Source organism: Vulpes lagopus, chromosome 4, assembly GCF_018345385.1.
Source record: "Vulpes lagopus strain Blue_001 chromosome 4, ASM1834538v1, whole genome shotgun sequence".
In the NCBI taxonomy this organism is placed as follows: Eukaryota; Metazoa; Chordata; class Mammalia; order Carnivora; family Canidae; genus Vulpes; species Vulpes lagopus.
Window position 1 is genome coordinate 113,393,561 of NC_054827.1, and position 21,737 is coordinate 113,415,297.

The following is a 21,737-nucleotide window of genomic DNA, read 5'->3' on the forward strand; positions in this document are numbered from 1 at the left end:
CGGACGCGACAAACCCGAGGGCAAGCAGGCGTTTGTCCCGGACACAGACTCAGCCAAATTCCAAGAGGCTGGTTCGAAACAGGCTTCAGGGAAACGAGCGTGAGGTGGCGCAGAAGCGGAAGGACCCCAAGTCCCAGCGGCCCCAGCGCGAGACCCGCCGCAGAGGCCCCGCCCCCAGAACGCTTCTCCAATGGGGGCCGCCCTCGTGTCCATGGCGACAGCGGTGGCGGCTGCTGCGGGCTTGCTCTAGGGGGCGCCGCTGCCGCCGCCGGGATCTCTGAGCTAGGAGCGAACCCCGGTGGGGGGGGAAGGGAGAGCGGGCTCCCCCTCGCGATCGGCGGGGACAGTCAGTCCCGTGGAACAAGAAGGCGGTCCCAGAGGCCCAGAGACGCCCGGGAAGGAGCAGGAGCCGGGCGAAAGGCGGACATGAGCGACCAGCCGAGTCCAGCCCCAGACCGCTAGGGGCGGACCCACCAGCCCCTCCCCTCTCCTCGGAATCTCGGGTGGGCAGTGTCCGCCCAGCAGAGCCCAAAGGGTCTTCCCCTCCGCCAGCTGAGCCCAGAGGGTCTTAGCCATCAAGTGCCAGTGTGTACACATGGAGAAACTGTGTGTCTCAGCTTTGGGGACCCTTGGTTTTTAGCTCTATATTAAAATCGAAGGTCCCCCCAGAGCCCAGGCTTCTCCCTTCCCACTCAGGAATAAAAAAAGCCATGGTCATGGCCCCTGCCAGTTCTGTCCAGTTTCTCCGTGCACCCCAGTGTGCTGTATGGAGGAGGGATCTTCGATGATCAGAGCTTGTTGAGGAATCCAACATCTCACAGGCATTCCCCCACCACGCCCCCATTACCTAGAAAGATTGTTCTGTTTTGTTTTTTTTTTTTAAGATTTTATTTATTTATTCATGAGAGACAGAGAGGCAGAGATATAGCAGAAGGAGAAGCAGCTCCCACCTAGGTGCCCCAGTATTGTTCTGTTCTGAAGGAGCAGCATCCTTCCCTTCTAGCACCATGAAGCAGGTCCTTTGCCCGGACACCTGCAGCCTTCCTGACCCTGGAGGAAGGAAGTTCTGAGACATATTTCACTCTCACCCCTCTCCCCTCAGAATCCAAGAGGATGGAGCCAAATACCTGTAAGACCAGCGAATCAGAAGACGAGTACGCTGAAGAAGAGGAATCTGAGGAGGAGTGTGTTAAAGGGGAAGCTACCATCCCTTCTAACTCTTCTCAGCAGGGACTCTCAAAGGCTGACTATAAGGAATTTGGGGATGGAGTTCCCTTATCTATTGTGGCCAAGAAAATTCCAAAGAAAATCATAGCCCCAGATGACTTAGAAGTTGGGAGGAGAAAGAGAAGGCAGAAACGCAGGTAACAGGTCCCTCGGCCCACTCACCTGTCTGGCTTCAGATGAGAGTCACCCCTTGGCTTCCCTTCAGTAGCTGGGGGTCTTCCCTTTATTCTACAAAAGAGGGCAGAGAATACAGGAACATCATTAACCTTTTAGTACTACAAAAACACAAAATTCAGAACCATTTGAAATGGCTTGGTTTGCGTTTTCAGCACATTTATATCATCCTGGTTTGTGTGTGTGAATTGAGAAAAATGAATTCAGAGAAAATGAATTGCACTGTAGATGTGTTGGGTGTCTGTTCATCTGGGTGCCTTGCAGCCCAAGTTGTGTCGTTTATCCCACTACCTGATTTCAACTATTCCTCCATTCCAGACCACTGGCCATCAACCTGACCAACTGCAAATATGAGAGTGGTAAGCATCCAGCTCACTCACACACCACTGTGCATAAAGGGCACCTGCAGCTTTTGCTCTGGGGACAGTTCCCTAGTCAGATGCTCTGTCCCTGCATCTTGTTAGGGCCTATAACCTCTATGTGCCTACTAGTAACTGAGACATCACTGTTCCAGTCTTAAGGGGAGGATGGGAATCCAGCCCCCAACCTTAACTAATAAGAGAAAAAAATGACTGAAGGTCATCATTGCCCCACCGAAAAAATTCCCAGATTTTACCAGAATTGAGATGAGAACAGGCCAATACAGTTTTTTTTCAAGGAAGTTTTTGAGGGGGCTTCAGGAATTCAAAGAAAAAAAATATCACCAGCTAGGTCAGCTAGCTTTCTGTCTCCTCCTGTGCCCACTGCCATAGGTGCCAGGGGCCACCTAGTTGTGAGATGCCTGTGTGACCCCCTTACAGAGGGTCAGCTCTGCAGGTCAGAAACCCAGTTTTGAAAGAGACTGGACTGACAGGAGCAGAGAGCCAGGCTCTAGTTTTCTCTGTCACAGATTTTGGAAGGGCCCTGACAGCCTCATGAACTTGGAATTGTCACATGGTAATTAAATTGCAGAACTGAGGTAAGAACCCCTTCCATCCTCAGCCCACTCTCTGGTCAGGTCTGTTCCTTCCCTGACCCAGATACAATCCCAAGGCTTGCTGCCAGTGCCCAGGCTGGCACCACTGACCTGCCTCTCTCTGCAGTGCGCCGGGCAGCCCAAATGTGTGGCTTGAAGGAGGTGGGGGAGGACGAGGAGTGGACTGTGTACTGGACAGACTGCTCTGTCTCCCTGGAAAGAGTCATGGACATGAAGAGGTTTCAGGTACAAGTTCTTGACCCAAGGGCCTAAAGGGGCTGTGGCCGCTGAATGAGTACACCTGCCCTTCTGCTCAGGCACCTGGGGCCGCTACCCTGCTGTGGCTGTGCCCCTGGGCAGAGCAGGAAAGGCCATGGCCAGGGCTTCTGCTCCATTGGGAAAATTCTCCTCTGGGGTGTCTGGAACTTCTATTTTAGGAAGAAAGTATCTACTGGACACTGTTTGCCTGGAGGCATTTGTGCCCAGCTGGCCCTCTTTGGGGTAGGTGAGCCCACCTAAGAGGAGGTGAGCTACAGGTGCCCAAGAAGCCCCACAGAAGGGATCTGCCTGGCGCAGTTGTAAGATAAGCACAACAATAATTAACAGTATTGATGGAGGGCGTACTGTATGTCAGACACTGTGTTAAGTGCTTTTACATCCTTCCCTCAATTAAATCCTTGAAAACAACCCTGAGTGGCAGATACCCTTGTGTTAAGAGGACACCAAGGTTTAGAAGTACCAAGTTCAAGCAGCTAGTGAATGGTAAAGCTGGTGAGACAGTCCAGAACCAACTTGAGATGCTGCGTCCCAGCACCAGGGTTCCAGCAGGCCACCATGGCAACATCATATGCTGGGGGTGCCATGGCAGTGCATTTCCTGGGATTGGTTCTCAATTTCCTTTTCTCTTTTGGAAAATGGTTTCTTATTTGCTTGTGCTCCCATGCACCAATTATTCTTATAAGACTAGTCCCTGGTGATGTGGGGGAGGTGATAAGGTGGCTAGAAAGCCCAAGTCCTGGTGAGTCCTTCTAGCTGCCCTTCATTCCCTAAACTCAGTGTGGATGTTTGAGAAGGTTCTCACTAGTCCTAGGGAAACTTCTTTTTCTCCCTTAGGGTTTTAGGTACAATGTTTATCCAACTGTGACTTGTTGGGTTTTTTTTTTTTTTTTTAGAGTTTTTGGGTGTGCCTACTTGGATGGGGGAGGAGCAGAGGGTGAGGGGGAGAGAGAGACTCTCAAGCAGGATCCATGCTCAACTTAGAGCCCAATGAGGGGCTCAATCTCACCACCCTGAGATCATGACCTGAGCCAAAATCAAGAGTCAGATGCCAACCCACTGAGCCACCCAGGCACCCCCTCTGTGGTGACTTCTACCTTGAACTTCCCAGTCCTCCTGGTATGCCCAAGGCCCCAGGGATGGCTGCTAACTCTGCTGGTGGAGGTAGATAACCAACTGACTTTGTTTCAGAAAATCAACCACTTCCCTGGCATGACAGAAATCTGCCGCAAAGATCTGCTGGCTCGCAACCTCAACCGTATGCAGAAACTCTATCCTACTGAGTACAACATCTTCCCCCGCACCTGGTGCCTCCCTGCAGAGTGAGTGAGGCCCCCTCCCAGGGCTGATATCCTGGGGGAGGAAAGGTTTCACCTTGTGAGTTCCCTCCAGACTCTGGCCTTGTGACTTAGAAAGTGTCAAGGGATGAGAGTTTCACCTGGTCAAAGAAAAGCAGGTTTGAGACTGACGCTCTGGGAAGAGCATGAACAGCAGAACTCCACAGGGCCTGGCCCGGCTGTGATGCACAGAACCCTTCTGACCAGCCTCCTTCTGCACATAGCTATGGGGACTTCCAGTCCTATGGTCGTCAGCGAAAAACCCGCACTTATATCTGCAAGCCAGACAGTGGCTGCCAGGGACGGGGCATCTTCATTACCCGAAATCCCCGGGAGATCAAGCCAGGAGAGCATATGATCTGCCAGCAATACATCTCCAAGGTGAAGGGTGCTTTGGGACCACCAGGGCCTTCCCTGCAGCACTGGGGCACCTCATCTCTCCCAGTGCCAGAGAGGAAGCCAGTTTCCGGCTCTTAGCCTTCCTGCCATTTGCCCATATCTTGGAGGCAGTACAGAGCCTTGGTTCAGAGCCAGCCTGCCTGCCTTCCTAGATATGTGATCTCAGGCAATTTCTTACTCTTTCTTAGTTTCTTCATTTGTTGAATGGGAATAATAACAGTAACCGCTTTATGCCTCATATAGTTATTATGAAAATTAAATGAGTTGTTACGTATTTGAAACACAACAATGCAGTGGTATAGAATGAGTGCTTCGAAAGTATTCTTCCCTGGTGGGTTTGCATGCTTTCAGCCCTTCCTCATTGACGGCTTCAAGTTTGATATGCGAATCTATGTCCTGATCACATCCTGTGACCCTCTCCGGATTTTCATGTATGAGGAGGGCCTGGCCCGCTTTGCCACTATGCCCTACGTGGAGCCCAGCCACAACAACCTGGTGAGGGGCCAGCCGGCAGTCCTGGGGGGCAGGGTGGTACCCTCTTCTCACGAGTGCTGAGGTTCTATAGAGAAAACAGGTAGAGAGGGTTGTCATTGTCACCCAGAAAGAAGGAAGGAACCTGTGAGCCCCCCAGCTCCTGGTGAGGAAGAGAGCATTTGGTGGGTGGTGACTGCTATAAGGCCCTACCTAGAGGAGCCTGGCATACTCTCTTCCCCTGGAATTTTTAGATGAAGAAGGACAGGAGATGAGCTGTCCTGGGGAGGAATGGGTAATAAAAAGGGAATGATGGGCTGGAGAGGGTGCTGCAGGGAAGCTGTCTGAGCCACAGGGCCACTCTCTTCCCAGGATGACGTCTGTATGCACCTGACCAACTATGCTATCAACAAACACAATGAGAATTTTGTCCAAGATGATGCTGTAGGCAGTAAGAGGTACTCCCGACTCTGATTGCACTTTAAGCACTACAGTCTGAGCACCCCATGACATTGAGCTGGCTTTTGGGAGGCCAGTGCTCAGGAAAACAACCTTTACAGACCGCTGTCCTGTGCATGATCTCTAAGTGCAGCCCCACCCCCACCCAGATAACTAAGCCCCACTCCACACTCCCACGTAGATACAGAATTAGGGTAATTAGGGTTAGTGGTAGGGAGCCTCCTGCCTGCGGCCCAGACCCACTGGTGTAGAAATGGGTCCTTCTGAGCACTGGGCCTCACAGGAAACTGTCTACACTCAACGCCTGGCTGCGAGAACACAGCTACGACCCCGAAGAGCTGTGGGGCGACATTGAGGACATCATCATCAAAACCATCATCTCAGCTCATTCTGTTCTTCGCCACAACTACCGAACCTGTTTTCCCCAATATCTGACTGGAGGTACATGTGCCTGTTTTGAGATCCTTGGTTTTGACATCTTGCTGGACCACAAGCTGAAGCCCTGGCTGCTGGAGGTGAGGAATATCTCCTGGGCTTTGCAAAACTAAGGTCCAGAGGCCTCCCTGAACAGGATGCCTGGGATAGGAGTGCACTCAGGTGGTGGACCCAGTGGCAGCCCTGGGGTGGGTAGGAACTGGCAGAAGGTATTAATCTCTACGCTTTTGACCTGCTGAGTCAAACCTCAGTGGTCTCTGGCCTCCACCACAGGAATCCAGGATTTGGATCCCAAGTGTTCCTCATGTAATCTTTGTCTTTAGGGACACTGTATCTATAGAATCAGGCTGTCTGGTTTGCTCTCACCAGCCTGTGTAAGGGAGTAATCTTAGTGGCAGAGCCCTGTGGCCTTGGATGTCAGAACATCCAGCCTCCTTGGCTGAGGCCTCTGTGGGGGAGGTCTTGACTAGACCCTCCAGCCAGGCCTGCAAGACACCACACCTGCTTGGGTAGTCTAGGAACGGAGTGGATAATGACTCCTCCTGGCAGGTAAACCACTCTCCAAGCTTCACCACTGACTCCCGCCTCGATCGAGAAGTGAAGGATGCGCTTCTCTGTGATGCCATGACCCTTGTCAACCTCCGGGGCTGTGACAAAAGGAAGGTGATGGAGGAGGACAAGCGGCGAGTCAAGGAGCGGCTTTTCCAGTGCCACCAACAGCCACGAGACACCAGGTGCTCCAGGTGTTTGACCTATCTCATTTATTATCACTTGCCTGAGCATAAAAGTGCTTCTTTGGGTGGCAAAGGTGGTCTGGGGCTAATTAACTATGAAGAACTTTTTTTTGGCATAGATAATATATTACATATCACTGACAATATGTTCAAAATTCAAAAGATGTTGTGAGTAATCTCTCTTACCCTTCTCCAGCTACTGTATCCCCCCTGGAGGAACCAATCTATAGGGTCACGTGTATACTTTCACTAACATTTAATAAATTCATACCTATACCATATATATCTATGATATATCTATATATATAGATTGTTCTTCTCCCTTTATCTACCCAGACAATAGTGTAACTTTCACACTCTCTGTACCATGCTTAGCAGTGTAGTTTAGAGCTATTTTACACTAGCACATAAGATGTATGTGGTTGGATTAGCTGTTTGTTCTTGTTCTTGTTTTTTAACAAAGCTCCTCTAAGAATTTCGTAATAATGAAACAGAAAGTCATTCAATAATAAGGGATTGTTTAAACCAGTATTTTTCACCCACTATTGCTTTCATTATAAGATGAAAAGTTTGGGTTTCATTATAAGATGAAAAGTTTGGGTTACAAACCTGGTGATTTGTTGCTGATACTAAATTATAAAAATGTTCATAATACATACAAATGAATTGGAGTGGATTTAGAATTATTCCTATAACAATACTGCTCTTCCCTACCTGCGTTGCAATATGCAAGGCCAGCTGTGTATTTGATTTGTCATGACATCTTGAGGGCCTTGGTGTAGGCACTCAAATGTGTGAATGGAGGTGAATTATAACTGTAATACATTGGGTATTCCCATAGTGGGACTGCACACATGACTGTATGGATCATGTCTTTCAGTGGGGGAAAAGGGCTAAAAACTACTGGACTTTATTAAACACAAATATACAAGGGTGCCTGGCTGGCTCAGCCAACGGAGCGTGCCACTCTTGATCTTGGGGTTGTAAGTTCGAGCCTCATGCTGGGTGTAGAGATTACTTAAAAATAAAATCTATTAGGGACGCCTGGGTGGCTCAGAGGTTGAGCATCTGCCTTTGCCTCAGGGAGTGATCCTGAGGGTCCAGGATCAAGTCCCCCATCCAGCTCCTTACATGGAGCCTGTTTCTCCCTCTACCTTTGTCTCTGGCTCTCTGTTTCTCATGAATAAATAAATAAAATCTTTAAAAAATAATAAAACATAATCTTAAAAAAAACAAGAGCACAATCATAGAATCACTTGAATACTAGGAAGCCATTTAACAATGCTGTATGATCCCATTTTTGTCTGAAACAATAAAGGAAGGAAGAAAGAAAGAAAAGCAAGGTAGTTAGTAGCAAAGCTAGGATTCAGACTTGGGGGATGCTCATAACCAACATGCTAATTGCACAGTAAGATTATAGGAGTTTTTTTGTTTTGTTTTTTGTGTTTTTTTTAGATTATGGGAGGTTTTATCTTTTCTGCTCTTCTATATTTTCTATAATTAACATATATTGCCCTATAATCAGAAACCTAAAAGATTGTGATAACTTGGAGTGCTAGCTTATGAGTGGACTCCTTTGCACTCAAGATGAAAACCAGATTTCTGGAAGTCAAACCTCTATTTCCATGGCTACACACAGGTGGGATTGGCCAGATGGTTTTGGCAACTTTCCCTACATGGGCAGTAGCCAGAAAGGCCACGAAGCTAGCAGGAGATACTCAGGGCTTTGGCCAGCTTTCCTTTCCTCACCGAACATTCTCACAGTTCTCCCAACTCACTCTGAGCTTGGTTTCCATAGGCGAGAACAGAGGGAGTCATCCCATGTGGCGGTACTAGATCAGGAACGCTACGAGGATTCCCACCTTGGAGGATATCGGCGGATCTACCCTGGGCCTGACATGGAGAAGTATTCACCTTTCTTTAAGCACAATGGCTCCCTCTTCCAGGAGACTGCTGCTTCCAAGGCCAGGGAGGAGTGTGCCAGGTACTTTGCTTTGCATTCTCCTCTGTCCACTTGGGTGGGGCATACTCTGTAGCTGAACTGCTTCCCAGCAGGGTATAGAGAGGAAGCCAGACACTTGAGCAAAGAGGAATGGAGTCATAAACTCTATCAGACTCTTAGGAACTCTGTTTTCATTTAAGTAGGTTTCCTGTCTTCCCCTTCAATTCTTCTCCCATCCATCCCCCCAACAGATTTCCCACTCTCCCTCACCCTACTTCTTCCCAACACAATTTCTCCAGTATCTGAAGTTGCTGTGTCTTGTCAGGCAGCAACTGGAAGAGATCCGCCTTAAGCAGGAACAGCAGGAGACCTCAGGCAGTAAGAAGCGGAAAGAAAGCAGGGACCAAAACCAGGGTGAATCAGCAGGGGAGAAGAGCCGATCCAGGGCCGGGCTCCGGGCATTCTCCACCCACTTGGCTTACAGGAACCGGACCCGGGAGAAAGAGGTGTCAGGGGTTTGGTAGCTCTTGCCTTGCTGCCGGAAACAGGTTGGGACTCCTAGAGAAGGGAATCTCTGCTGTCCTCTCCTCCTCTTGTATATGAGAGAGGAGCTCCTAATTAATGCATCTGACCTTGTGGAATAGGTGGCGAGAGAATGGATAGCAGAGGGAACCTTCCACTAGGGTCAGGGAAGGGATGGTGGGAGTGGAGTAGGCGGGAGTCCCATAGGCATCCTTGCTGATGGTGTGGAAGATCGCCCCTGGAGATCTCGCATTCATCTCTCGTGTACCTTGTAGCTGCTGTCAGTACACCTGGATACCATGCATCCGCAAGAAATTGTGGAAGAGGAGGAGCTGGAGAGAATGAAGGCTTTGCTACAAAGGAAGAATCTTATCCGAAGCCTTGGTATCGTAGAGCAGCTCACTCGCATGCTGCAGCCCAACCACCAGGGCCAGAGAAAGCTTGAGGAGTATGGGGTGAGGGTCCCTGCGTGCACCCTCTCACAGAACAAGGGAACAAGGGCTGCATTGGCACGTGGTGGTGGCTGCAGCACAGGAGGCTAATGTGATGGTGTCTGGTGTGGAGCCTGGGAAAACAGTATGCTGGGCATTGGGAAAGGGTCTCTCTGTTCCTTTTGCACTTGTTCCCAAGCTCCCTTGTTTGTAGTAATGACATTCGGCCAAGTGCAGGTCCCCACCTTCTCGTAAGAGTTGCTCTCTCTACCTGAGTCTTGCAGTAACCCCAAACTCATGACAAACAAGGTCACCAGTCATGGTGGCTTCCTTGTAATCTCTCCCTGGCGCTGCCAGTGCCATGGCTCTAACAGGAATTAAGTAAACAGACTTGGGCCAACAGAACAACTGCTGCATTCACTATTCCCTGGGCTAGTAGAAAGTGTTCTGGGTCCTCTGTTTTTGCTAAGCCCCAAAAGAGTAGCTGGTTAAATAGTGGTTGTGGCCTAGAAGAGATGTTTCGGTTACTTGTTTTTCCCCACCATTCTGCCCAGCCTCACAAGAAATGTGGTAAGGGGCTGCTTTCTCCTCCAGGCTAGATTTCACCAGGACAGGCTGGGCAGTCAAGAACTGCAATCTGTGAGTCTGGTCCCATTGGTCCTCCTGAGAGGGGCCGCCAAAGTGCAGGGCCCTCCTCATTTTCTCTATCCAGTTCGGATCCAAGAATTCATCCCCAGGATCTTAGGTCCCCCACCAACCATAAATGCTGCATTTCCACATCATTCCTGGTGCCATCTACAGCCCAAGAACTTCAACTGGATAGGAGATCCAGCAGCCATCAGCCCCTGTTCATTGTCAATGAAGACGTCCGGAAGGCGCTATTTTTCCAGGGCGAGAGTCAGGTTCACAAGCCGTAAGTATCCAAAACCAACTTTGGTCATTCTGACATGTAAATTCCCACTAGCAAACATGACAGCAGAGATGTTTCCAAAATATAACTCAGCACCTCCACTAGTGTGGGAATGGGAGAGGTAGTGGACCCTGGTAGAAACGGCAGGAGGACAGTCCCAGCAATCAATACATAACAGGGCAACAGACCAAGTAAACACACAATCACAAGGCAGAGTGGTAAAGATGCTGGAGGGAAGCATGGGATGCCATTCCTCTCTGTTGGCAGTTGGGCAACAGTTGGTAAAGAGGTGAGCCAATCTCCTGTGAATACCAACTCAGGGGGACCCATGTTTCCACTGCAGAAGGCCAAGCCAGCAGAAGGCTCGAAGCCATAAACAGAGCTCTGGCAGTTTCAGAGTCATCCTCTCTAACCCTAAAGCAGGGCTACCATCTGCAACCAGAAAGAGTGGCAAGTAGCTCATGGATTGACAGCACCTTACCCTCGGAGGTAGACTCTGAACACAGGGCACCCAAGGCCCAGGATGTCTCTGCCCTGCCTCTGCCCCCCTGATGCTGAATACCACTGCACTCCTTGACATCAGCCACCACAGGTAAACGCAAGATGGAAGCCCAGCGCTCAACCTCTCCTGGAGAACCTCCTCAGGTTTCCAAAGGGGCAGAGAGCCTTCAATTTTTGCTAAATGAAGAGACTGCCACCGAAGCTTCGGTTTGTAAAGCCCTGGCCACGAACCCCATTTGCACGAGGCAAAAACACAAAGAAATCAAGAATTCCTCAATACCCTAAGATTATTTTATGATCCGTAAAATAATTTTAAAAAGATGAAGAGGAGCCTGGGTCGGCCACGTGCTCATCCCCACCCTTCAAACCTTATCCTGGATTTATTGCTAGGTGATGGGTCTGAGCCCGGGGTGCAGCCCGGGACTGGAAGTTATCCTGGCGACGGGGCGCCCCTTTCCCGGAGGAGCCGAGTGCCCATGGCCCGGGGCTGTCGCCCTCAGAGGACCTACGAAGGGCACGCCCTTCTCGCCGCCGCGGCGGAGACCGGCCGGCCTGGGCAGAGGGGCGGCTCTTGGCACATGAATCCGTCTTTTTATTAAAGTTTATGGCTTTTTGCAGGAGCGTCCTCTACTTCATTCTGGCCCTTGCGTTTCACGTCGGTCCTCCGCACTCACAGCCGGGAAGGGTGAACCGCGTAGAGGTTCAAGCGCAGCTATACGGCCCTATGCCGGAAGCGGACCAGACGCGCAGCCATCCCTGCTTCCGGCCCGCCTTTCCACTTCCGACCCCGCCCCCAGACTTCCGGTGCCGGGGTTGCGGGCGGTCGGGCGGCGGTTGTCAACATGGCGGTCGCTCTGAGCCTCTTGCTGGGCGCGCGCGTCCGTGCTGCCGTCGCTCGGTGTGGGTTCGCGACTCGGGGGTTGGCGGACCCCGGCGCTCTAGGCCGCGAGCCGGATCCTGATTCCGACTGGGAGCCGGAGGAGCGGGAGCTGCAGGAGGTGGAGAGGTACCAGCTCCTTCCCGGACCCTCAGCATGAGGGAGGGCTTCGCGCCCCGGCGCTCCAGGCCGCGGCGCCCCCTCGGAGCCGGGCGTCGCCCCGCCGCAGCCCTTGTTTCTCACCCGTTGTGAGAGGGCGCGGAGGCAGCTGTGCGGCTGCCTAGGGACCACAGGTTTCTTCACTAGGGACGTATTTCATCACCTGTTTAGGAAGTTTGGCCTTCTCACGGGCTGTGTGAGGGTTTAGATTCTGGGGAGTGTACGGAGCGGGTGTCAGCCAACACACGTGGCTCGGCGGCCCCTGCGAACAAAGAGAAGAGGGCTGGGCTCCTTTTGATTTAGTCCGAGGCTCTGCAGCAGCTCGTTTTGCCCCCAAGCATGGCTTCTGCCGTTGGTTCTCTCCCCCAGCACCTTGAAACGACAGAAAAAAGCCGCCCGGTTCCAGAAAATTCGGAGGCAGATGGAGGCGCCTGGGGCCCCGCCCAGGACCCTGACGTGGGAAGCGATGGAGCAGATCCGGTAAGACTCAGGGTAGTTTGGATCAGCTGTGATGAGAAGGGGCGGAGACTGGGTCCTAGATTTTTATCATTGAAGGTTTCTAAATGGAAAGTGGAACAGTATAATGAATTTCAGTAAGCTCATCATCTACATTTAATAGATTTTCAAATGACACAGTCGCTTCGTTTTTGCTGAAATTTTAAAATAGTAAGCTGCAAGATATCACATCATTTAACCCCAATATCGTAGACCGTGAGGTTCTTAAGCTGAGGTCAGGGATGAGGGCTTCCATGGTTATGTACGTTTTTCTGAAGAGAAAATTCATATCTTAAAAATCTTAAAGTGGCCCTTTACAGTTTTATGTTTGTTGTTTTGAATAGACAGTACATTACATATGGTTCAAAATTAGAACCCTATAATGTGTAAAATTGAAACAAAAATTTTTTAAAGATTTTATTTATTCAGGACACACAGAAGCAGAGACCTAGGCAGAGGGAGAAGCAGGCTCCCTTCCCAGGAGCCTGATGCAAGACCATCCCAGGACCCCAGAATCATGACCTCAGCCAGAGGCAGACGATCAATCACTGAGCCACCCAGGCATCCCACACATTGAAAAGTTATAATCCCAGCCAGTCTCTGTAGGCAAGTATAAGCGAGTAGGAATATATATTTTTATTTTCATCTCCTTAATCAGAAAGAGGATGCTGTAAATATTCTTTTACATTTTTTTTCACGTATTTCTTTGTCTTTTTTTTTTTTTAAGATTTTATTTTCAAATAATCTGTAACCCAAAACAAGGCTTGAACTCACAACCCTGAGATCAAGAGTGGGTGTGCTCTACTGACTGAACCAGTCCCTTTTCCCAAATTTCACAGATCTTTTCACTTCAGAACAGAAAGCTCTTTTTTTGAGAAATCATACCTTTTTTAAAAAAATAATCTCTGCCCAGTGTGGGGCTCAACACCCAACACAGGACTTGAACTCACAACCCCGAGATCAAGAGTTGCATGCTCTATTGACTAAGCCTGCCAGGCACCGCAGTAAATCTTAATTTAGTTAACTAGTCTTTCGTGACAAGTATTTGGGTTGTTTGCACTCACTTGCTGTCACAAATGGTTCTCCACTGAATAACTACACATCATTCCACATATCTGCCGGGTGTATTTGTTGTGTACATTCCCAGAAGTATTGTGGACATTCCCAGAAGTAGAGTTGCTGGGTGCAAGGGCAAATGGATTTGCATTTTGATCACTATTGCTAAGAAACCTTCCAGAAGTTATGTGTCCTTTTCCATTCCCAACAGAATGACTTTGAAGTTGACACATAGAAGAAAGGAGATTCTGTAGTGAGATTTTGTGAGCCTGTAGCATCTCTCGTGTCATCCCTTCCCTTCTTGAGAAACAGCTTTTCCAAATCTTCCTACTGGTCACTTCCCTTTCTGTGGTTAATAAACATCCTTTTACTTCAAAGAAAAAACTGCTAGTTAAGAGCCCTTGAAACCTTCTTGGTCTTCCTCTTTATTTCCCATTCTCAGTGTTATACACTTATTTACAAACTAGGGTGAGCGGTGCTCTTTACTTGTCTAGAACTGATCCTCTACACTAGGTCGTTGTACCTAATCATCTGAGACCTACAGCTGGCAACTTAAAGTTCTCCGTCTTGTTCCCAGCTGGCTCTCCCTGGCTGCTTGTCTTTCTCATTTGTTTTGTCACAACAACGAGACTGTTGACCTCAAATCTTACCAGTGACTTCCTCACTGCTAGGCATTCCTGGCACTCTTGTCTCTGGCCTCTCATATTTCTGCAGCATTTGATCTTGTAGTCTGCTTTCCTGAAATTCTCTTCTCCTTTGACCCAGGGTACTATTCACTTGTATTCTAGGGCTGCCTTTTCTCACCTTCCTTCCTGGGCTCCCCTTCCTCCTATATCTTAAACACTACTGCCGTTTTTTAGAGTTGTGTCGTTGATCATTTTATCTCCGCATATTTCACTCTGGTGGGTTCAACCACCCTTGCTCTTCACTTATGACTCTAAATCTGTCATCTCTAGCCCATGTTTGCCTTCTGACTTATATATATTCAACTATGCATTAGATCATCTCCGTTTGGATGTCACACATGTTTTTCAAACTCAGCATAATAAAATAGGAAACTCCGTTTAACAGAAGAAAATCTATCACTGTTCCCTGTTGACTTCATTTTGTTCCTATATACACTCTGTAAATAGTCCCACCAGTCACTCAAACTGAAATCCCGAATCTCCGTTTACTTCTATCTCCAGTATTTAGTCCTTACCAAGTTCTACTTCTAAAACAGTTCTCAGCACTTTTTATCTCCCTTCATTGCAACTGTCACAGTTCAGACTGCCTCCATAACCAGGACAGCCTCCTGACCGATCTTTCCATCTTTAGTCTTGCCACTGAAAACTACCCTTGGATTGAGCTTCAAAATGAAAAGCTACTTGTGGCATTCCACTGTTTAAAATCTTCCTGGAACTTGGTTTGCCATAACTTTCGTGTCCCAAATTGCAATTCTTCTATTTTTTAATAGACCCACTTAAAAAAAAAGGTCCTTCCTTGGTTCACTATTGTTTTGAGATAAACTCCAGACTTGTAAGCATAACATGATCTTGTTCCTGTCTTCACTGTTAGACAAGTTGAGCTATTGCCAGTAATGATGATGTGCTGCTTTGCATTTGATGTGCTGCACTATCATCAATACTTCTGATCTCTTGCTCTTCTCCCCTCTGCTGGCTTAGTACTCTTCATCGTTTCAGACTAGCTGTAGGTGGACTTCTGAAGCAATTCCCAAGCCACGCTGCAGGTGTTGTGGTATCCTTTTCCTGAGGATATCCTGTGATATCCTTTTTTCTCCCTGGTGCTCTGATAGCATCCTCTGCTAAGACTCACCCCAGTGGTGTTACAGACGTTAATGTATCTGTCTCCACCACCAGGTTGCATGTTCTTTGAAAGGAAGGACAGGGAGATCCCTGGATGGCTCAGTGGTTCAGTGCCTGCCCTTGGAACCTGCTTCTCCCTCTGCTGTGTCTCTGCTTTTCTCTCTCTGTGTGTGTCTTATCATGAATGAATAAATAAAACGATCTTAAAAAAAAAAAAAAAAAAGGAAGGAAGGAATGACAGTCTTCATGCCTTCCTAGGATCTACCTGGGGCCTGGTGTGCAGCGGGAAGAGTTTAGTTGATGTAAATAAAGTGACTTTTAAGAGTGATTGGGTTGCTTTTGGCACATAGGAATGGAACACAGCCATTTAATGGCACAAGATTTCTGAGGCCTCCTTTTCACATAAATATCACTAGTATTGGCAGTTAACTCATTGATAGACTACTTCACAACTTGAAAACCTCCTTTTTCTCATAGGTATTTACATAAAGAATTTGCAGAGTCCTGGTCAGTTCCTAGGTTAGCTGAAGGCTTTGGTGTCAGCACTGATGTGATCCGAAGGGTTTTAAAAAGCAAGTTTGTACCCACATTGGAGCAGAAACTGAAGCAGGATCAAAAAGTCCTTAAGAAAGCTGGGTTTTCCCATTCACTGCAGCAGCTCCCCGGGTGTGAGGATACCTTGAAGTCACTATCTGCAAGCCACTCTAGATCAGGCTCTTTGTTGATGCCAAGGGGTGAATCTTCATTCAAAGGCTGGGGTCACAGCAGAGCTTTGACAGTGATAGAATCAAACACTCACAGTAAAAATACACCAAGGAGGCAGAAGGGAGGGAATAAAGGAATCCAGACCCTGGAGGAGGAGCGCTCCATGGCTGTTCCTGCAGCCCTAAGTCATCAGCGAGAGCTGCAGAAGTACTCTACCAGTGATGGTGAGGGCAAAAGAGGGACTGATGGTTATGGATTGCCAAGTGACAAGCTGGAAGATTTGAAGACTCAGGAGCTGGATAACCAGAACTTCAGCAGCAAAGTAGTCCAAAGGGGGCGAGAGTTCTTCGATAGCAATGGGAACTTCTTGTACAGAATTTGAGCTGGAGCTTGGCTTGTGAAGATGCCAAGTGAAATACCATTGGGAGAATATATTTGGAGCTGCCTGGACTTCTGTGTGTGGAATATCTATTTTGGGATAGGAGGAAATGAGCCTGGAATGTGGGAGAAAATTGCTGCTCAGATTGGAATCTGACAGAGGGCAGTGTACAGGGCAAATGTGTATGGTAGGGCAGGGCTAATGACCTGCTGGGTAGATTCTAGTGTTCTGGAGCACTGCTCATGGTCTGACTCACATGGATCCTTAGTATTCACCCTTGCTTGGGCTCTCTGTATGTTTGAAACCAGCCCATGTTGCATGTGTTGTTAGGACTTTCTGTGATACTTGCAATATATGTTTGGGGAAAAAATGAAAAGTTTGCCTTCTGACTTCATTTATTTCTGGATTAATGAACACTAGTAATTCTGGAACTGCTTAGTTGTTTGTTTTCATTATGTGTAAAAATAAAGTAAAATGTAGCAGTTTGTGTTGATTGGTGCTCTCTGGGGTGGGAGGGTTTATCTGTGAACCTGGAGTGTGAGGGAGGGCAAGAAACAAAGGGTCCCTTATCCTTAACCACTGGGACAGAGAGATGGGGCCAGAGGAGTTCCCAACCAAGGGCTCTGTGAGTTTACCCTGCTTAGTAATAGATTTTGACAACTAAAAATTGGGACATTAGGCCTTCTCTGATCACCTGGTCTAAAGCAGCTCTTCTTTCCTTCTTCCAGTTGCTGAGGCTTTGAAAGAGATTGGAGGGGCGCCTGGGTGGCTTAGTTGGTTAAGTGTCTGCCTTTGGCTCAGGTAATGATCCCAAGGTCCTGGAATCAAGCCCCATGCTGGGCTCCCTACTTAGTGGGGAGCCTGCTTCTCCCTCTCCTCTGCTGCTCCCATTGCTTGTGCTTTCTCGCTCTCTGTCAAATAAAATCTTAAAAGATGGGAGTATGGGGGGTTGACCCCCCAAAAAAAAATCCAAGCAGGCAAAGGCTTTAGGGCCCTCAACATAATCTCTAGCAAGTTTCAAAAGCTTGAGTAGCATCCTGCTTTAAAGTCAGATTTTTGCAAGGGAGCTGTGATGTGGGCAAGAACAGAAAATAGGCCTCTTAATTTACTAATTCTTTTAGAGATACTTTGTTATAACCAGAAAGTGATCATCAATAGACAAATAGAATGAGATATGCAAGCAACAGAAGAGTCCAATGAGTTTTCAGTCATGCCTCATTTTTACAAGTCCCTGGCAAAAACTAATTAGAGAATTTCAATATATGCAGGGTATTTAATGAAAATAATTGATTTTCCAAACCTGTAATTCTGTTCATGAATCTCATTGCTATTTCAAATGTCCTTAATAGCAATTGCAATATCATTGATTGCTGTTAACTTGGGCATTTGTTCAGTATAAATGGCAAAGCCCTGTCACATGCCAGTCAAAGTTAAGAAAATCAGGTGCTGGTAACAGTAATAGGCAGAGAAGGCCCTGTTCTCAATACTCTGTCACTGTTATGACACTCAATATTTTTATAATTTTTAAATTAAAAAAATATTAGAGATAGGCAGAGGGAGAAGCAGGCTCCTTGTGGGGAGCCTGATGCGGGACTTTATCCCAGGTCCCTGGGATCACGACCTGAGCCAAAGGCAGATGCTCAACCACTGAGCCACTTGGATGCCCCAATATTTTCATGGTTTAAAAAAATATGGTAATTTTCCATTAGAACCTTTTAGTGGTTTTAAGAGGTGGAAAATGGTATTTTGACCAATTTTTAACTCCTGCAAATCATTTGACTATGCCCTTTCCCCAGTGGACTATAGAATATTAGAAGGTGTTGTTAAAAAAAACTTTGATATGTTTTCCATTTACTTTATCCCCTACCATCCTATTGCTCACCAAGCTTAAATCTTTTTTTCCAATCTTGCAAATGCCAATCTAAGGTTTTGCAACCTGCTGGTTCTTTCTCTCCAGATTTTCACATGGCTGGTTTCATGTCATTCAAGTCTCAGATCAAATGTTACTTTCTTAAGCTTTCCCTAATCACCCAGTCTAAAACAAATCCCTTCACATTTCTATCACCACAGTGTGTCATAGATTACTACTGTATTGTTGCTACACATCTTGCCCAGTTTTGTGTTCACTGCTGTAGTTTCAGCTCCCAACATAGGTTTTAATATTGGTTGAGTGAGGAAATAGTTGGGAGAATCAACCAGTCCAGAATGGCAGAAAGCCCAGCCTTTTACTTTTGCCAGCCTACCCATCCAAACCTCAGCCAACAAGACCTAAGCTTCCTCCAGGTTGACCTGTTACTGCTTGCTTGCTTTCTTTTTCTTTCTTTCTTTCTTTCTTTCTTTCTTTCTTTCTTTCTTTCTTTCTTCTTTCTTTCTTTCTTTTCCTTCCTTCCTTCCTTCCTTCCTTCCTTCCTTCCTTCCTTCTTCCTTCCTTCTTTCTTTCCTTTCTTTTTCTTTTTTTCTTTCCTTTCTTTCATTTTAAGATTTTTATTTACTTGAGGGCAGCCCCGGTGGCGCAGCGGTTTAGTGCCGCCTGCAGCCCAGAGTGTGGTCCTGGGGACCCGGGATCAAGTCCCACATCAGGCTCCTTGCATGGAGCCTGCTTTTCCCTCTGCCTGTGTCTCTGCCTCTCTCTGTCTCTCATGAATAAATTTAAATCTTAAAAAAAAAAAAAAAAAAAAAGATTTTTATTTTCTTGAGAGAGTGCTCAAGTGAGTCAGAGAAGGGGCAGAGAGAAAGAATCTTCAAGCAGACTCCCCACTGAGTACAGACCCCCAACACAGCTCCATCTCCCAACTCGAGAGCATGACCTGATCTGAAACCAGGAGTGGGAGTTTTAACCCACTGAGCCACCCAAGCACCTCTACTCCTGCTTTATCCTGTCAGTGTGTCTCAGATCCTAACTTATGAACACTGCAGTGTCTGGGGAGACTGCACCCCCTTAAATCCAGCTCAAGCTGGAAAGGGGTAAAGGGATTCACCCAGCCTGTGTTCCACTGGGCTGTGATCACAGGGCCTGTGATGCCCTGTCCCTAGGCAGTCCTGTTTCATGACATGAGGAAAGACATTGACGTCACAACACATGGGGTGAGCTGCACTTTGGGGCATAGGTGCAGGGTCTGGTGGAGGGAGCAGCATTTGATACAGCAATGCCAAAACTGGAGATAAGTGGCTGTGGGTGGAATGGGGACCTCCTGACAACCTTGGGGCCAAGCTCAGGACTAGCAATCTACAAACAAAGCCCTTAAGTCCCTATGCCTTGGAGGGTTTATGTGTCACTAATCTGGTCAGGGCAGTTTCCACCTCTCAGCAGCTGAGATTGGATCTAATGGGGAGGTGGTAGAAAAAGCTCAGTAAAGGGGGTCCCTGGGTGGCTCAGCGGTTTGGCGCCTGCCTTTGGCACAGGGCGTAATCCTGGAGACCCGGTATCGAGTCCCACATCGTCCCACATCGGGCTCCCTGCATGGAGCCTGTTTCTCCCTCTGCCTGTGTCTCTGCCTCTCTCTCTCTCTCTCTCTGTGTCTCTCATGAATAAATAAATAAAATCTTAAAAAAAAAAAAAAAGCTCAGTATAAAACACTGGATAAGCTCTTGAAGCCTAGTGTGGGCACAAAAGTTTCTTGTTTGTCTTTTGCTTAATCTTGTATGATAGGATTTTTCAAACACACAGGAAGTTGGGATAATATTGTAATGCAGTGAACCCCTATGCACTCATTACTCAGCTTTAACATTTAATAAATGGCCAATCTTGGGGATCCCTGGGTGGCTCAGCAGTTTGGCGCCTGCCTTCGGCGCAGGGCATAATCCTGGAGACCCGGTATCCAGTCCCACATCGGGCTCCCTGCATGGAGCCTGCTTCTCCCTCTGCCTGTGTCTCTGCCTCTCTCTCTCTCTCTCTCTCATGAATAAATAAAATCTAAAAAAAAAAAAAAAAAAGGCCAATCTTTTGCCATTATTTTGCATACTTGCCCCACAGCTCCTCCTAGCTTATTTTAATCGAATCCTATATACCTCATGTTATTTCATCTGTAATACTTCAGTATGTATCTGAAAGAGATAAGGACTCCATTTTTTAAAAAGTTTATTAATATTTTTAGTAATCTCCACAGAATGTGGGGCTCGAACCAAGCTAGTTAGGAGACCAGAGATCAAGAGTCCCATGCTCTTCTGACTGAGCCAGCCAGGCACCCTGAACTACTTTAAAGTTGTATTTATTTATTTTTTAGAGAGAGCAGAGGGAGAGAGACTCCATGCTGAATACAGAGCCTGACACGGGGCTAGATCGATGACCCCAAGAACACAAATCTAAGCCAGAAATCAAGAGGCAGATAATCAACAGACTGAGCCACCCCAGTGCCCCCTCAACTCCTTTTTAACACAGACACACAAGCCATTACTGTACTTTAAAAGTTTTAGTAATATCAGCTAATACCCTGACCATATTCTCTTTGTATTTCTTTTTTTTTTTTTTTAAACTTTTTTTTTTTTTTTTTTTATGATAGGCACACAGTGAGAGAGAGAGAGGCAGAGACACAGGCAGAGGGAGAAGCAGGCTCCATGCACCGGGAGCCCGACGTGGGATTCGATCCCGGGTCTCCAGGATCGCGCCCTGGGCCAAAGGCAGGCGCCAAACCGCTGCGCCACCCAGGGATCCCTTCTCTTTGTATTTCATAAATTACTTTTATAGTTGATTTCTTGGAATTAGGATCCCAACAAGGTCCAAACCTTTGCAGCACTGCATGATGTGGCTATGTCCCAGAAGTATCTTGTATAGTAATTTCCCTTTCCATTTTATTCTATTTTACAGGTTATTTGATCCATTTATTTCCTATATTAAAAAGAAATGTATTGGGATCCCTGGGTGGTGCAGCGGTTTGGCGCCTGCCTTTGGCCCAGGGCGCCATCCTGGAGACCCGGGATCGAGTCCCACGTCGGGCTCCCGGTGCATGGAGCCTGCTTCTCCCTCTGCCTGTGTCTCTGCCTCTCTCTCTCTCTCTCTGTGTGACTATCATAAATAAATAAAAATTAAAAAAAAAAAAGAAATGTATTGATTGATAGCATGACCTGGTGGAGTGGCAGAGAGAGATGGAGAAAGAATCTTAAGCTGATTCCATGCTGAGCTGGGAGCAGAGCCATGGACGGGGCTGGATCCTACTTCCCTGTGATCATGACCTGAGCAGAAGAAATGAAGTCAGATGCTAACAGGCTGAGCCACCCAGGCGCCCCTATCTCCTATATTTTGGATATATTAGCTTTCAATTCCTACAATGTTTATTGTCATGTTTCTACTACCCTCCATATTTCCTATCAACTGGTATTTACATCTTGAGACTTGATCAGGTTCAATTTTTGGCAATTAGTGAAGCTTTTTTTTTTTTAATTTTTTATTTATTTATGATAGTCACAGAGAGAGAGAGAGAGGCAGAGACACAGGCGGAGGGAGAAGCAGGCTCCATGCACCGGGAGCCTGATGTGGGATTCGATCCCCGGT

At 47.5% G+C, this 21,737-nt stretch overlaps 2 protein-coding genes across 2 annotated transcripts; both read left to right on the forward strand.

The window, feature by feature from the left end:
* The first annotated feature begins 1,113 nt into the window (after positions 1 to 1,113).
* LOC121489984 (tubulin polyglutamylase TTLL13P-like) lies at positions 1,114 to 11,270 on the forward strand. The gene is made up of 14 exons (XM_041753488.1): positions 1,114 to 1,364; positions 1,720 to 1,760; positions 2,484 to 2,602; positions 3,824 to 3,954; positions 4,194 to 4,350; positions 4,720 to 4,863; positions 5,212 to 5,297; positions 5,582 to 5,813; positions 6,283 to 6,467; positions 8,266 to 8,451; positions 8,735 to 8,915; positions 9,207 to 9,386; positions 9,957 to 10,275; positions 10,616 to 11,270. The coding sequence occupies exons 1-14, from the start codon at positions 1,114 to 1,116 to the stop codon at positions 10,822 to 10,824; spliced, it is 2,421 nt and encodes an 806-aa protein (XP_041609422.1). The 3' UTR covers positions 10,825 to 11,270.
* Positions 11,271 to 11,563: 293 nt separating this feature from the next.
* Positions 11,564 to 16,731, forward strand: NGRN (neugrin, neurite outgrowth associated). The gene is made up of 3 exons (XM_041753489.1): positions 11,564 to 11,779; positions 12,179 to 12,289; positions 15,643 to 16,731. Exons 1-3 carry the CDS (start codon positions 11,616 to 11,618, stop codon positions 16,250 to 16,252), a joined length of 885 nt encoding a protein of 294 aa, XP_041609423.1. The 5' UTR covers positions 11,564 to 11,615; the 3' UTR covers positions 16,253 to 16,731.
* Positions 16,732 to 21,737: the final 5,006 nt, after the last annotated feature.